The sequence below is a fragment of the Gymnoscopelus braueri genome, assembly GCF_963280865.1.
Source record: "Gymnoscopelus braueri genome assembly, chromosome: 7".
Taxonomy (NCBI): Eukaryota; Metazoa; Chordata; class Actinopteri; order Myctophiformes; family Myctophidae; genus Gymnoscopelus; species Gymnoscopelus braueri.
In genome coordinates this window covers 52,038,440-52,055,017 of record NC_137608.1, presented here as the reverse complement: position 1 = coordinate 52,055,017, position 16,578 = coordinate 52,038,440, and the positions used below count along the sequence as shown (strand labels likewise).

General features: G+C 39.2%; 2 protein-coding genes across 2 annotated transcripts; one reads left to right on the top strand and one right to left on the bottom strand.

The window, feature by feature from the left end:
- Positions 1-368: 368 nt before the first annotated feature.
- Positions 369-4,599, bottom strand: LOC308089123 (carnosine N-methyltransferase-like; the record flags this gene model as incomplete). Its single annotated transcript, XM_080433692.1, has 3 exons — positions 369-508; positions 2,405-2,600; positions 4,409-4,599. The coding sequence occupies 3 exons, from the start codon at positions 4,597-4,599 to the stop codon at positions 506-508; spliced, it is 390 nt and encodes a 129-aa protein (XP_080289818.1). The 3' UTR covers positions 369-505.
- Positions 4,600-9,349: 4,750 nt separating this feature from the next.
- LOC308087935 (H-2 class II histocompatibility antigen, E-S beta chain-like) lies at positions 9,350-15,976 on the top strand. The gene is made up of 8 exons (XM_080432194.1): positions 9,350-9,508; positions 10,110-10,358; positions 11,166-11,435; positions 12,480-12,696; positions 13,595-13,662; positions 14,234-14,347; positions 14,768-14,827; positions 15,849-15,976. Exons 1-7 carry the CDS (start codon positions 9,442-9,444, stop codon positions 14,806-14,808), a joined length of 1,026 nt encoding a protein of 341 aa, XP_080288320.1. The 5' UTR covers positions 9,350-9,441; the 3' UTR covers positions 14,809-14,827; positions 15,849-15,976.
- The last annotated feature ends 602 nt before the right edge of the window (positions 15,977-16,578 follow it).

The following is a 16,578-nucleotide window of genomic DNA, read 5'->3' as shown; positions in this document are numbered from 1 at the left end:
GATAAGAGGTTTCTGCCCGACAACAATGATATTATGCATTAGTGCAGTGGTTCCCCCGCTCTGCTCCGGTCCTACTGGTTTTACATCCTACCAGGATATAAAACCAGTGGCTACTACGGGTCCATAGAGCAGTGGTTCTCAAACCTTTTCATGTCAAGGACTCCCAAAATGATATGTATTTGGCCACGGACCCCCATCTCAAAATGTTTTGTTCCAGGGACCCCCCAGAAGCAAAGATTTGAGTTACAAATGTTGGCTTTAAAAATATACATTCAAAGATTCAACTGGGGTGGCATTTTAATTCAACTGCGGTGGCATTTCATTGACTTAATGGCAATATGGCCGCCGTGTGAATATGGTCTATTACCTGTTGAGCACAAAGTTGGAGGAGAACAGCATGAAGAAGCTCCACTCGTTGCCCTGGCAGACGTATCCCAGACGGGCGATCTCCCAGGCCAGCCGGCCCAGCCCCGCCCCCGGAACCAGCACGCTGACCTTGGACAGATCACTGACACAATAAAATACATACAGTCACATGGAAAACATCTGGTCAACATCTGGTGCTATAGGAGGACTGACTGACACAATAAAATACATACAGTCACATGGAAAACATCTGGTCAACATCTGGTGCTATAGGAGGACTGACTGACACAATAAAATACATACAGTCACATGGAAAACATCTGGTCAACATCTGGTGCTATAGGAGGAGGACTGACTGACACAATAAAATACATACAGTCACATGGAAAACATCTGGTCAACATCTGGTGCTAATAGTGCTATAGGAGGAGGACTGACTGACAATAAAATACATAGTCACATGGAAAACATCTGGTCAACATCTGGTGCTAATAGTGCTATAGGAGGAGGACTGACTGACAATAAAATACATAGTCACATGGAAAACATCTGGTCAACATCTGGTGCGATAGGAGGAGGACTGTGTGATGAATTAATATGCTGCGTTCATGTTTGTGTTACATACAGTAGAGAAGATGCACAGGCATGCATGCATATACAGTACAGTACATGTTGTAGCCGATGCTTAAGTGATTGAAACCAGGAGAAGACAACATTTATCTCATGCCACATCATGACATTTTGGCCGGCGTAAGTAAGTAACATCATGACATTAGGAGATCTAAAATCCTAGAGTATCATACCATGATATCGATATTATATTGATATATCGCCCAGCCCTAGTGTGTGTGTGTGTGTGTATGTGTGTGTGTTTCAAATGTGTGTGTAATGTGCTTTTAAGGTAGCTCTCCACCAAACAGATTATTATAGACTGGCAGTCGAATGAAGTCGGGAGATCAGTCAGTTGGAAGAGAGGAAGACAACATGTCATCAACTTCCTTAAAACAGTTTTCTAGCTGCCAGTCGGTGCTCAAAATATGAATCACCTGCAGGACAGTGTTGATTTTGACAGCAGATTTATATTTAGTTTTAGTCATAGCCTTTTGAATACAATTCCATTTAGTTTTTGTCATATTTGAGTCATCTGAAATATTTTACTGTTAGTCTAGTTTTAGTCGACTAAATACCATAGGATTTAGTCGATTCAATCTACAGTTGATTTAGTCAACTAAAATGTGTTTTGGCGGTGCCTTGATGGCGTCGTAATGGCTGATTTTACACTTATTTGCATGCTGAAAATATCCGATCTACAAGCTCACAACGCGACACGTTGTGAGCTTGTAGATCGGCTATTTTCAGAGAACAACACCAGAGCGCAACCAAACATAAAATGACTTGTCTTTTAGTTCTACTGGATCTCTTCTCCACTAGTCCCTCACTAACATTTTAGTCTAGTTTTTTTGTGTGTGTGTGTGTGTGTGTGTGTGTGTGTGTGTGTGTGTGTGTGTGTGTGTGTGTGTGTGTGTGTAGGAATTTATTGGCACGATGACTAAATTGGGGAGAAGAAGGGGTAACATTTTTTCACCCAAATCTTCTCTTCTGGGGGTCCCTCCCTTGCACACACATTTTCATCTGTGTCATTTTACATTTGAGCTATAACCATTATTTTATACTTTGGCTCTTCAAAAATAGCAGATCTACAAGCTCATGGCGCGGCACGAGCTCGTACCGCAGTACAAGCTTGTAGATCTGCTATTTTTGAAAAAGCTTGAACATTTGTGCAAATCTTTGAATATATATTTTTCAGAGCAACCATTTGTAACTCAAATGTTTGCTTCTGGGGGATCCCTGGAACAACATATTTTACAAATGTTCGCTTTAAAAAAAATATATATTCAAGATTTGCACACATTTTCCATAAATTAAAAAGAAATAGCAGATCTACAAGCTTGTAGCGCAGCTGTGTGTCAAATCTAAAATGACACAGACAGATGCGTTCCTGGATTATTATAAAGGTAAAGCGTTAGGTGTGTCTGACCTCCTGGCCGTACTCCATGTTCTCAAACATGTGTTTGCAGTTGCGGACGATGGCCTGCAGCACTTCCTGGTTGTGCTCCACACAGCGGCCAATCAGGGCCAGGTTGGGGAGCACGGCGGGGAGGAGCATCTGGTGGCGAGGCTGCAGACCACGGAAGTGACGCTCCGCCCGCGTCACCTGCTCCTGGACATGGTCCCTGACACACACAACACACCACACACACACACACACACACACACACACACACACACACACACACACACACACACACACACACACACACACACACACACACACACACACACACACACACACAGTTATTACAAAGAGCCAGTGTTATTGTGAACAAAAAAGATTCAATCCAGGAACACATCTATAAATGTCTTCTAAATCCTAACAGTTTTATGAAAAACATATGTTGCTATGATATCAGTGGTTCTCAAACTTTTTCATTTCAAGGAGCCCCAAAATTATGTGTATTTGGCCGCGGACCCCCATCTCAAAATGTGTTGTTCCAGGGACCCCCAGAAGCACAGATCGGACTTAAAAACGTTCGCTTTAAAACATATATACATATTCAAAGATTTGCACACATTTCCCAAAATGTTTCAAAAAAATTGCAGATATAAAAACCACGCTATGAGCTTGTAGATCTGCTATTTTTTTAATAACCAAAGAAATCTTGAAAGGACACAGATGTGTTCCCGGTCTTAATGGATTAGATAACATCTATTAGACTTTCTATTAGATTAGATTATAAACACTGAAGATAGTTATGAGAAGTGAAAAAGAAATGAGGCTCTACCATTTGGTCTGGACAATAAGTCAATATTATATGGATGTTGTGATAATATCAGACTAGATAACACATGGGATCATGTGTAATATCTGTAATATGACATGATGACTGTTATCTTCTCCTTGTTTTAAAGGCTGCATTAGATTACACTGACTGTTCTTCTGTTATATTATTATCTTTTACCCACACTTAGTTATTATATATCATCATAATTAATAATAATACAGCTCATATAATATGGATGTGGGCCTGCCGAGAATTATTTATGAAAATATCAGTGTGTGTAAATATTTTGAGTTTTAAATCACCATCCATTTCAAAACCCACAATTGGTCTTAAATATGATGTGATATTTAAGCAGTGGTTGAAGAAGTACTCAGATAATTTACTTAAGTAAAAGTAGCAATACCACAACATAAAAATACGTGTTGCAAGTAAAAAGGCCTGTGTTCAAAATGGTACTTGATTAAAAGTACAAAAGTATTGGTAAAGTACAAAAATGTTTGAAAATAGCCTATGTATAAAATAGGGCCAAAGTCACTAAATGTTTTATAATATAATAATGTATATCTGCAAAGTAAATAATAAACTAAAATGTTCAAATAATTGTAGTGGAGTAAAAGTACAATATTTGCCTCTGAGATAGCCTTAGATCAAGACTCTCCTATAGATGTATTTTATCGATTGACATGTTTTATCTCTACTAGTCTTAGCTCCACCCCCCCAGTTTCCACTGGATTGTCAGCTCCAAAGCCCGTATTTCTCCAAATATGTACAAATGCTAAATATAAGGTGATTACCCGGTTGCCCCAAATGTTAACTAGGTGTCCGGAGTCTTAGTGTAATGTATTAGTTCATATGTTTCAATAAATAAGTGTTTTAATCCCGTCTGTGGCCGAATGTCATCCCCCCCTCGTTTACTTCCTGTTTACATTGAGTGTAATTCCGGCTTTCACCGGATGCGCCCCGTCACTACCGCCCATTGGGAACTTCCGACAGAATCGGCCACAGACGGGATTAAAACACTTCTTCATTGCAAAACAGTGAAAAACAATAGTCATTAATTAAGCCCTGTACAAGTTAATAGTCAAAAACAGCAGATCTACAAGCTCACAATGCGTCTGAGCTTGCAGATCGGCTGTTTAACGCGATGTTATGCTAGCTCTGTTAGCTAAACGTTAGCATCCAGTGTGTTATTGTTCTACCTGTAATATCTAAAGGCATCGATGACCTTCCAGAAGTGTTGTCTCTCCAGCCTGGCCTCCTGCTCCCTCACCTCCTCCTCCACCTCCTTCCCCAGCTCCACCGCCTCCTCCTCCAGCCTGGCCTCCTCCTCAGGACTGACTTTCATGAAACAACCATCATGTTGCTCTGCCTCCCCACACACTGCAGCCATGTCTAAAAGAACTACAAACAGACCCGACCAATAGAAACACCAACACTGGCTGCACCATGGCTAAAAGAACTACAAACAGACCCGACCAATAGAAACACCAACACTGTCTGCAGCCATGGCTAAAAGAACTACAAACAGACCCAGCCAAACACCGTCCAATATCTGTCTCCCCACACACTGCAGTTAGCCCTGATCCAGAGCGTTAGTGAGTTCTCTAACGCCCTGCCAGGCGCTCAGCTCGGAAAATAATTCCACTGCCCCGCGAGGGCTCCAACTTTAGTATAATTAAACTAAAATACTTCACTACTCACCGAAACAAAGGTTGTTTTATGTTGTTGAAAGTCTGTTCTCCAGGGTGGGAGGCCTCGCAGCACCCCACCTTCTCTATATAATACACTTTTTGGGCAGAAAATAAAATGTGTCCGCCAGATGGAAATGATTTTATTTACTCCACTGCGCCCCCTACAGATCTGGTAATTTATATTGACCAGATCAGATCAGAACATAATACAATGGTATTCCACCATTACATAGTTAAAACAAAACAACAAAAATGATTAAGATTTCGGTCTTCACATAACTCCACTAAGATTCTATGAATGATTACATAAGCATATTACTCTCTGGTGAACAAACCAAGACATTATATGCATCCATGTACAAACTAAAACATTTACATCTAAGTAGGCCTACAGACAGTCCAACCATTAAACAAGCAAACTAAATATAACGTCTTTCATAATCACTGCTTCCTTTCATTTATTTTTGACGCTTAATTTATTGCCCATCCTTATTATATGTGTCAAGAGCCTATTCCAGTGTGTTACTGCTCTATACATTATTATTATTATTATTATTATTATTATTATTATTATTATTATTATTATTATTATTATTATTATTATTATTATTATTATTATTATTATTCCAGTGTGTTACTGCTCTATACATTACATTAACCATTTTCTACCTGCTGTCCCTATTTTGAGCATAGGGGGAAAAATGTCATGAATAAAAAAATAAACACAAAACACACGTGAGCTTGTATATCAGCTAAGAAAGGAAAACCGGTGCGCTTCCTCTGGATGCCTTTTTAATTTAGGCAGTGGGTGCTCAGCTATGAAAAAGTGACTTTTTAACCTAATCTGCTCTGAGGAAGGCTGTGGCCGAAACATGTTAGCATCTCAATAAAATGAGAAACCACATCTGAGCCACTGTCTTGCATCTTTATTTTGGAGTGCCGCTTTTTTCCACTTAGGTGGTTTTCCTTTTACTTGTATATCAGCTATTTGTGGTTAACATGTGTAGTCGGGCAGAAACCTCTTATCTCCATATTTTAACTTTGTGAGTTTTTTTCGTAAATTAATGTCCTACTTGATCATGTTCATCACACACAAAAGCATCAAAAGTAGCAGATCTACAAGCTCGAAACGTGGCGCGGAGCGACACGTTTTGAGCTTGTAGATCTGCTACTTTTGATATTTTTGAATTCGAATCCTGAAAAGTAACAGTTCTGGACATATGAGGTTTACCACCTGTGTGGTATACACACCTTTAGTGAGTAATTAACTATAAAGTCCAATTGGACTTTAAAATCTTAAGCAATTAATCTTATGGAATGATTTATAAGTTAGGCTCTAATGCCATGACAGCGATTCCCTGGTTCGATTCCCAGACCAGCTCGACCATTGCTCTCTTTGTCACTCCCCTACTTTCTCCCCCACCTTGACTGTCTCTACACTGACCTATTGAGATGAAGCAGAAATGCCCGCAAAGCTAAACATTAAAATTTGAATGCATTTTACTATTTGAAGATCCGGATCCGGATCCGCAGAACCAGTCCAGGTTTCTAATAAAAATAGTAAAATCAACAGGAAGTTGACATTTTTATTTAAAAAAACAAACAGTACTGGGTTTGGTGATGTTCCATATTGTCTGAATCAGCTTTGTTTGTGTTCGTTTACAGTACGTGCTAAAAGAGTGACTTTGAGAGATGTTTCACCGTACAATGTAAGTCAATGAGGAGCATGTTTTGAATTATTGATTTCTAATCAATGGAGCAACTATTTTTGATTTCTTGTCCACCTTTGGAGTTGGACATCATGGCAAGGTAAATACACAACCCAAACCTCTACCAAAGTGGTCTTGTCCTTTAAGTGATAGAAGCTTCTATATCATGTGACAACAATCTCTCTCTCTCTCTCTCTCTCTCTCTCTCTCTCTCTCTCTCTCTCTCTCTCTCTCTGAGTGAATCAGGAAGTGAAATTAACGTTTGGGGAGTTTCCAGTGGGAAGCTAGAACCACACACACACACACACACACACACACACACACACACACACACACACACACGTCTGCCTGCCTGTCTGTCTGTCTGTCTGTTTGTTTCAACTTTTAAATTACATCAGATTTAAAGTGTCCTTATTGACATGAGCAACACGTTGACAGTACCAACAAGAGTCAAATAAAACAAACAATAAATAAATATATAATTATGTACAGTCTGTCAGGTTGTTGACATCAACATGTCTCTCTAGTAACTGGTGATGTTTAATAAAATAATAATTCTGATTGGCTGCTGGGTGAATCAGGAAGTGAAATTCAAGTTTGAGTTTCCAGTCAGAAGCTTCAGTGGTGAGTTCACAACACACACACACACACACACACACACACACACACACACACACACACACACACACACACACACACACACACACACACACACACACACACACACACACACACACAAACCTCTCATGTGACACTATATGATCACATGACCAGTGTGTTTTTAAAGACATTTGATGGTTTCAGCAGTGAGATGTAATGAGGCTTGGATTGATGTTTAATTAACATGAACAGCATTTTACCAGCAACGCTGAACGGGGTGCTCCTTCCATTCCGACATCTCACCACTCCGACTAGTGGCTTCCGCGTGCGGTTATGGTTAGGGTTAGGGTTAGGTATAGGGTTCGTCAACGTCGGAAAGGCGACATGTCGGAAAGGAGAAATGCACCCACGCTGAACACACACGTGTGTGCACACACACACACACACACACACACACACACACACACACACACACACACACACACACACACACACACACACACACACACACACACACACCTCTGAAGTAACACTTTGATCACATGACGTGATGGTTTCATCAGTGAGATGTAATGAGGCTTGGATTAGAGGAGCGTCTGTGAGTTCAGTTTACAGAGGTTCCCGGTTTGATTCCTGATTCCTCCTGGCTTCATGTCAAAGTGTCCTTGAGCAAGGCACTGAACCCCTAACTGCTTCTGATGACCAGGTTGGAGGAAAGCCTGGTATTCATTCTAAAACTGAGCCCTGTGATCTGGTTTAGAAAAAAGGATAAAAAAACTATTGTGTTCCAGTGGTTGGTTCTTGTTGGTGTCACATTGTTTTTGTTCCCCACATAATGTGAATCAGTTCGTTTAGTCTCGCTAGTCGCGCTACGAGTTAGAATAAAAGATGAAGATACCAAACCATTATTATACCAAAAGAAACAAAACAATTATACCAAACTAAACAAGTTTTAAACTAGGGGAATCATTTTGGAGGCGCACAGCGCTGGAGGTTCCGGTCGTGGGTTCCGGCCCCCTGATGACGTAAAGTTATTTCCACTCCAGACCGGACCAGAAACCTGAAAATGGTATTTGATCCCAGGCTACCTTTAACCACTCTGATGCTCCAAGATGTCACCTTTGACCTTTGACCAAGAAGATGTGGTTGAGTTAGGAGGTCAAATGTGACTCCTTTGTGTGAGAATGTAGAACACCTTAGCTTATAAATTATTAAAAGTAAATTAATAGACTAAATAGACTTTTACTGCACAGCCTTCCAATCCAATGGTCTCTGAGTTCTGTCCATATGAAGTGTTAAACACTGTGTAACACTGCTGTAGAACCATATGTGACATTCAGTTTATTTGGTGAGACTATTCTCTTACCAGACCTGAACAGTGTTTGTGTAAAGTTTGGTGTGGATTGGAACCCCCCACCCGTTGCCCTCCAACAGCAACTACATGGGAAACATTATTTATTTTATTCATATTTTAAATAATCTGTAATCACTTCAATCTGAAGTGATTAACTTTAACCTTTAGCCTCCCATCATGTCTCATCTGAAAGCTTTTAATTAATTACAACATTTTACTTTCTTTCTTTCTTGTGTTTCTCTTCAACAGAATCAGAATAATCTGTATTGTCACATCACAGGTTAAAGGTGTAAAGAAGTGGGTGAAATATTTTTTTGTGCAGCTCCATCGTTTTAGTTATTTTCAGAAAGAAAAAGAAAAGAAGACGGCGGGGGGGGCAAGGAGAGAATAAAAGATGAATTAAACAAAGATATTTACATACTGTATGTACATAAATAGCATAAGGTAAAGCATGTACATGAGGAGACATAAGGTGCATAAGGTACAGTATGTACATGAGGAGACCTAAGGTGCATAAGGTGCAGTATGTACATGAGGTTAGACATAAGGTGCATAAGGTACAGTATGTACATGAGGAGACATAAGGTGCATAAGCATTAGCTATATACCATACATGATTATGTGCAATAATCCAGACTGTCGTCTTTCTGGAAACAGATGATGTAACATCATATCTTTAATCTGATTGGCTGATTCTTCTGAACTAAAGAACGAGTCCTCCTTCATTCTCTTTCAGACTCCAGAACTTCTCTTTCAGTAAACATCCGTTTATTCTGATCTGTTTATTCTCATCTGTTTATTCTGATCTGTTTATTCTGATCTGTTTATTCTCATCTGTTTATTCTCATCTATTAAATTCAGTTCATTTTTGATCAGTGATGATGAAGATTACAGCCACCCTCCTCATCCTCTCCTCTGTACTTCATGTCAAAGCGATCCCAGGAAGTAAGTACATTATATTTATGTTATTATATAATATATACATTTATATCTACTGTTATTATATAAAAACAAATATGGACAATGCACAATACAAACAAATGACTTCCACGCACGCTTGCACGCACAAACGCACACACACACACACACATGCACGCATCCTCATACACACACACACACACACACACACACACACACACACACACACACACACACACACACACACACACACACACACACACACACACACACACACACACACACACACACACACACACACACCCTCCTTTTACCTGTATATCCAGTATTGAATCTTGAATGTTGGTCCAAATACATAAACATTAAAACAGATGTTAGGAACTGTTGTTGTGACATCATGAAAAAAAATCTGTATGAATTACTTTCATAATAAAAAATAAATAAATACATAAAAACATTTTAATCTGTTTCAGTGTGAATAAAACGTTTGACAGGAAGCTACTTTTAATATCCAACCTTTCACTTCATATAAGAACCAAACATGATTGTTTAACATGATGATTATGTGTTATTGTCACTGTGAAGAAGTTTATTGTTGAATTTAATTTCATCTTTGTTTTATTTCCAGTGTTCCATGAGGAGATTAAACTCATTGGCTGTTCAGACACAGTTAAAGACCCATATAAAGAGGTCATGATGGGACTGGATGGTGAAGTGATGTTCTACGCAGACTTCAACAAAGGGAAGGAGGTGGTGGCTCCGTTTGTGGCTCCAATGACCTTCCCAGGAGGTTATGCTGCAGATTTGGGTGATCAGGCGTACTGCAAAGGCAACCTGGACACCATTCGCACTGCCTTGAAGAAACCACCAGTGAAAGGTACATGAATACTATTAACACAGTTATTAACTTAAACAGTTGAATACACACACACACACACACACACACGCACACGCACACGCACACGCACACACACACACACACTTCAATTTATTCATTTCATTTTCAATTAAAAGACATGAATCATGTCAAAATCCAAGATAATACGATTATACAACAGTTACCATCCAAATAAAACACATCAAAATTCCTTGGACTCTATTAAAACAAAAATCATATTAATTAAGTACCGTACTTAAGTACAATTTTGAGGTATTTGTACTTTACTCAAGTATTTCCAATTTCTAATACTTTTACTTCTACTCCACTACAGTACATCTCAGAGGCAAATATTGTACTTTTACTCCATTACAATTATTTGAAAACTTAGTTACTACTTTGTAGATTGTGATTATTATTATAAAACATACAGTAACAACTTCAGCCCTATGGCCATTTGAAAATAGCCGATCTACAAGCGCGAGGCATTGTGAGCTTAGATCTGCTTTTTTCAAAAGATTTGTATTCATTTGAAAACTTGAAATGGGACATTTTGTACAATGAGTACTTTTACTTTTGATACTTTAAGTACAGTATTTCTACATTGCAGTATTGATACTTTTACTTAAGTAAAACCTTTGAGTACTTTTTCCACCACTGAAGGCTGGTAGAGTGTGTTGTTACTGTTGTTTTATGGTCGTTTAATGAATCAATTAATAGAAAAGGTTGCGTGCATGACCCGCACCGCATAGTGCACCCCCCCCCCCCCAGCGCACCATAATGACTTATTTAATTGTCTATTTCCAGATGGATATGTGTTCTATGTGGCTTCCCGCTGTGTGTTTAACTCCAGTGAGCTGAAGGACATACAGTACATACAGTCATATAATTTCGATGGTGATGAGTACCGCAGGTGGGACAGTAGAGTAGATCAGTGGGTTGGATACACTGAGTTTGGTGTGAAGAACGCAGAGCGCATGAATAAAGATCCTACACTACTGGCTTATTGGAGATCACGACGAGAGGCATTCTGCAAACCCAACGCTGAGAGCGCCTACTCTGTTCTGAACAAGAGAGGTGAGCTGATCTCAGAGCAGCACTCAACACTCATCACCTCATAAACTATAACATGAAATCACACGATTCTATTCAGAGATGATTAATGGTGTTAATATTGATCTGATAATGATTATAAAACATTACTTAATCTGCTGAGAAACATTTCAGATCCTCTTGATTTATACTGTATCCTAACACGTCACGCAGTGGAAATAGCAGATCTAAGCTCACAACATGTGGTGTCACCATCGTACACCGAGTATAAATGAAACATATAGATCTATTTCTGAGTGTTTTCACCCTCATATAATGACCTGCGTAAAACAGAGACACCAGGATTAATGTTTTTAAATTAACTTTAAAAAGAACCATGCAGGCTAAAACACACCTCTATACACTTCATTTCACCACCTGATTTTATATTTTAATGATTGTCTTTACTAGTTTGTTTTTTATGTTTTTAATCACAATATTTTACAGGATTATGTGTATTGTTTTGTTTGTTTTTACTCTTATTAATTTGAGCAATGTTCATTAAATGATATTGCTGGTTTATTGTTGTTTATGTAAAGCACTGTGTAACTGTGAACTATTTAATATGTTTAAATTACGTTATATACAATTCTATGTTGTAGAAAACTGTAGACAATTGTAGAATCTACAGTACTCTATGAAACGTTGTTCTCTGGTGCCATCTGGTGGCCAAACACTGACATTTACAGTTACAATTTACAATGCAGGCATTTATCAGACGCTCTTAATCCAGAGAGATTCACAGTAAGCAAGCAAAACACAAGTTAATACATCAAATATATAGAAATAATAATCTAGGATCATAGGTAAACCAAGAACCTATCATCAGTCTAAACAGTATAATATCAAATACAAACATTTTGGCTGGTTGAAGACCAAGTGCGTGCAGCTTTCTGGATCATTATAATCATTCATTATCATCATTATGATCATGATAATGACATTTTCCTATGACGGTTATATAATAATAATAATAATGATAATAATAATAATATTTATTTTTATTATACATTTTACTTATTTATCCAGTGGAGCCCAAAGTGAGACTGAAGTCAGAGACTCCCCCTCGTCGTGGTGAACACACTCACATGCTGAGGTGCAGCAGCTACGACTTCTATCCTAAAGTGATCCTGGTGACCTGGTGGATAGGGAAAGAACCTTTGACCTCTGGCCTCTCCTCTACCGATGAGCTGTCTGATGGAGACTGGTACTACCAGTACCACTCCTACCTGGAGTACACACCCAGGTACACACTTAACAGACACCTATACATAGAAATACACACCTAATAGACACCTATACATATATTCTTTAAAAATAAAACAAGTGTTACTCACTTGCTGAAAATGGCCCATTAATTGGTAGGCTAATATTAAGTCTCACACACACACACACACACACACACACACACACACACACACACACACACACACACACACACACACACACACACACACACACACACACACACACACACACACACACACACACACACACACACACACACACACACTAAGTTTCTTCTGCCTCTTGCCTTTCTATTTTTTCTGCAATGGGGAGGGAATAGTGGAATACACAATAAACACTATAGCGGAGGAGAGCCCAGCGGGGCATTCACGCTCCTACACAAAAATAGTCAAACTTTTTTTTTTCTCCAAAAAACTAAATAACAACAAATATAACGGATCAATGTCGAATCGCGGCGCGTTTCAGCATGTAGATCGTCTACTTTCGCAATCTGTCCTAATAGTGCTAATTAATGAGCGGCGTGACTCATTTTGGTGCCCCCTCGGCACCGTGGTGCCCCCTCTGCACCCTGGTGCGTGGGCCCCCCCCTGCACCGGGGTGCCCGCCCTCTGCACCGTGGTGCCCCCCCCTCTGCACCGTGGTGCCCCACACACTGTGCGTATAGATACTGATCATCCTCCTCAGATAGAAAACATGCTGTGCTTTTTGAAGAGGATCATCAGCAGAAAAATGTGTGTGTGTGTGTGTGTGTGTGTGTGTGTGTGTGTGTGTGTGTGTGTGTGTGTGTGTGTGTGTGTGTGTGTGTGTGTGTGTGTGTGTGTGTGTGTGTGTGTGTGTGTGTGTGTGTGTGTGTGTGTGTGTGTGTGTGTGTGTGTGTGTGTCTGTCTGTCTTACAGATCAGGAGAGAAGATCACATGCATGGTGGAACATCCCAGCCTGACCGCGCCTATCAAGATGGACTGGGGTCAGTTACTGTAATCTACTGTAATCTACTGTAATCTACTGCATTCTACTGTACTCTACTCTACCCTACTGTAATCTACTGTAATCTACTGTATTATACTGCATTCTACTGTAATCTACTGCACTCTACTGTACTATACTGTAATCTACTGTAATTTGTTATACTACACTCTGTTTTTTGGCAATGGTCATGGTAATGGTCTAGTGGTTAGAGTGTCTGCCCTAAGATTGAGAGGTTGGAGTTCAATCCCTGGCCGGGTCATTCTAAAGACTATCAAAGTGGGACCCAATGCCTCCCTGCTTGGCACTCAGCATCAAGGGTTGGGTTGGGGGGGGTAAGTCTCTGTGACTAGAGTCACATCAAGGGTTGGGTTGAATGTTCAAAGATTTGCAAAAAATCATTATATATTTTTGAATAGTCTAAGTATAAAATAATGGTTATAGCTCAAAACTAAAATGACACAGATGATTCCATGTCAGAGTCAGTGAAGGAGAAGGTGTTCTAATCTACTGTAATAATATAATGAATATAATATCATATAATATCTTTAATATCATATTTGTATTGTCAGATGACTCCATGCCAGAGTCAGTGAAGAACAAGGTGGCCATGGGAGCATCAGGTCTGGTTCTGGGTCTGGTCTTGTTCCTGTCTGGATTCATCTACTTCCAGTGGAAGAAACGAGGTGATTAGCATGTTCAATTAACATGTTTAATAAACATGTTAAATTAATAAATCTACTAACAGTGAAAGAAATTAGGTCATATCAACAGAGGATCACATGACATGTGGAACCCTCACAGAAATGCAAACACACACAAACATGTAAAGCCACAACCTAAACTGGTTTATATTGGTTTAGAACCTTAACCGGTTTAGACCAGTTTAGACGACCTTGTTAGAGGTCAAAGTGTGTTCTATGTTGTCACATTTAGTCTTAAATAAGAGTCAAATGTTCACATTAGTTCTGATGCAACATGTGACCCTGATGACTGAACCCTAATGTTGTTGTGTTATTGTGTTGTGTGTACATTTATGCATTTTATGGAGAAATACACACAATACAGTACATAGGATTTATTTGTGTGTCTGTTTCTCTCTTCAGGTCGTATTCTGGTGCCGACAACCAATGATGAGAATCTTTAGACTCCTCCCACACACCCAGGTTAACTTCCTCTTTCTTTTTACTAAACTTTTTAATATATACATTTATACAGTTTTAATGTATAAAAGTGCATAAAACTAGAAAACATTCACAAAACAACGTGCTTGTGTAAGAAGTGAAACAACTAGCCTGGTAAACCATCCCGGTCGTGTGAATTCACATTATCATGTGTCTTCTGCTTAATTTCTTATAATAATGAATCTAATAATCACATGTAATAATCAACTGATTTGTTGTATCAGACAACACTGATGTCAATGTGGTCAGATGGGGGGGGGGGGGGGGGGTCATCTTGGTGAACTGTGTAGTTTGGACCATTCATCATCATTCAAATAAACATGTTTTACATGACGCAGGAGTTTAGATCCCATAGCCTGAGAGGACGTTCAAGTGATTCAGTCTGGAAGTGAAGAGACGACACGACACAATGCAGCCAAACTCTGAACCAATCATTTGAACACAACATTTCAGTGAACTGTACCCAATGATTCAGTACATTGAACACAACATTTCAGTGAACTGTACCCAATGATTCAATACATTGAACACAACATTTCAGTGAACTGAACCAATGATTCAGTTCATTGAAAACACTGATCATTCCATCACTAGCAGGATCAAAGACAGAACCTTGTGGTCGAAAGGAGAGTGCTCTACCAACTGAGCTGCCCTTCCTACTAAGATACACTATTGACAAAGTATTGGTCAAATGTTGTTTGAATGGACTGAGTTGTTTCTACTTTAATGGTTACTGTAGTTGCAGGGAGGGTGCTGGGAGGTTAGGTTTTTTAGTAGTTTACTAATAACATGTTCATGATCTATTAACTATTTATAGCATAGTTTTATAAATAATCATTAAATCATTAACCATTAACAAACATTTAATAAGTTATAAATAACACATTAACTAATAATTTGGGAATGATTCATTTACTATTATAAAGGAAGGCTATTCTAAAGTGTTAACATGTTCACACAGTTAATACATTCTGATTCTTAATGGTTTATTGTCTTTTCACAGACGCCTGGGTGTGTTTTCAGAGAAGCAGAGAGGCATCGCTGCCCCTGGTGGAGAGAGGAGTAAATACATGTGTGTCCATTTCAGCTTTTAAATACTAATAACAGCAGCACAATGATGACATCATCAACCTTTTTCACAAACGTGTCCTTTACACAATTAAAAATGCTAATTAGCTAGTCAAGGCTAAGGATCATTAGTGTGCGGACTCTGTCTTTTCCCGGTGTTTCGCCCAGTTCGACGTGGTTTTGAGGTTAGGTTAGGATTAAGGTTAGGTTTATAAACGTAGTTTCTGTGAGGTTAAAGGTCAGGGTTTAGGGTTATAATAGTTCAGTTCTACACTATATTGAAACATTAAATAAATGATCACACACACAATCAGAGTTCTTCATAACATTAATATTAAAATTCCATCTGAATGGAAGTCAGTCAGCCATGTTTGGTTTGGTTTGGTTTGGTTTTATTAATTTATAATTGACCATAAGTCATTTATTATGTAATCATTTATAAAGTGTGATAATTAATGTGTTAAGATCATTATGACATCACTGTTTCCCTGTGATGGGTGGACCTGGACCCTCTAGGGTGGTCCGGGGTCATGGGTGGACCTCAACCCTATAGGCTGGTCCGGGGTTATGGGTGGACCTAGACCTTTAGGGTGGTCTGGGGTGATGGGTGGACCTAGACCTTTAGGGTGGTCTGGGGTGATGGGTCCACCCAAATTAGACAACGG

Excerpts from the sequence above, each read along its gene's own strand:
- LOC308087935 (XM_080432194.1), top strand. The coding sequence starts at position 9,442 with ATGATGAAGATTACAGCCACCCTCCTCATCCTCTCCTCTGTACTTCAT. Across the intron at positions 13,663-14,233 it reads GCCTATCAAGATGGACTGGG|ATGACTCCATGCCAGAGTCA; the intron begins GTCAGTTACTGT and ends TTGTATTGTCAG. Across the intron at positions 14,348-14,767 it reads CTTCCAGTGGAAGAAACGAG|GTCGTATTCTGGTGCCGACA; the intron begins GTGATTAGCATG and ends TTCTCTCTTCAG.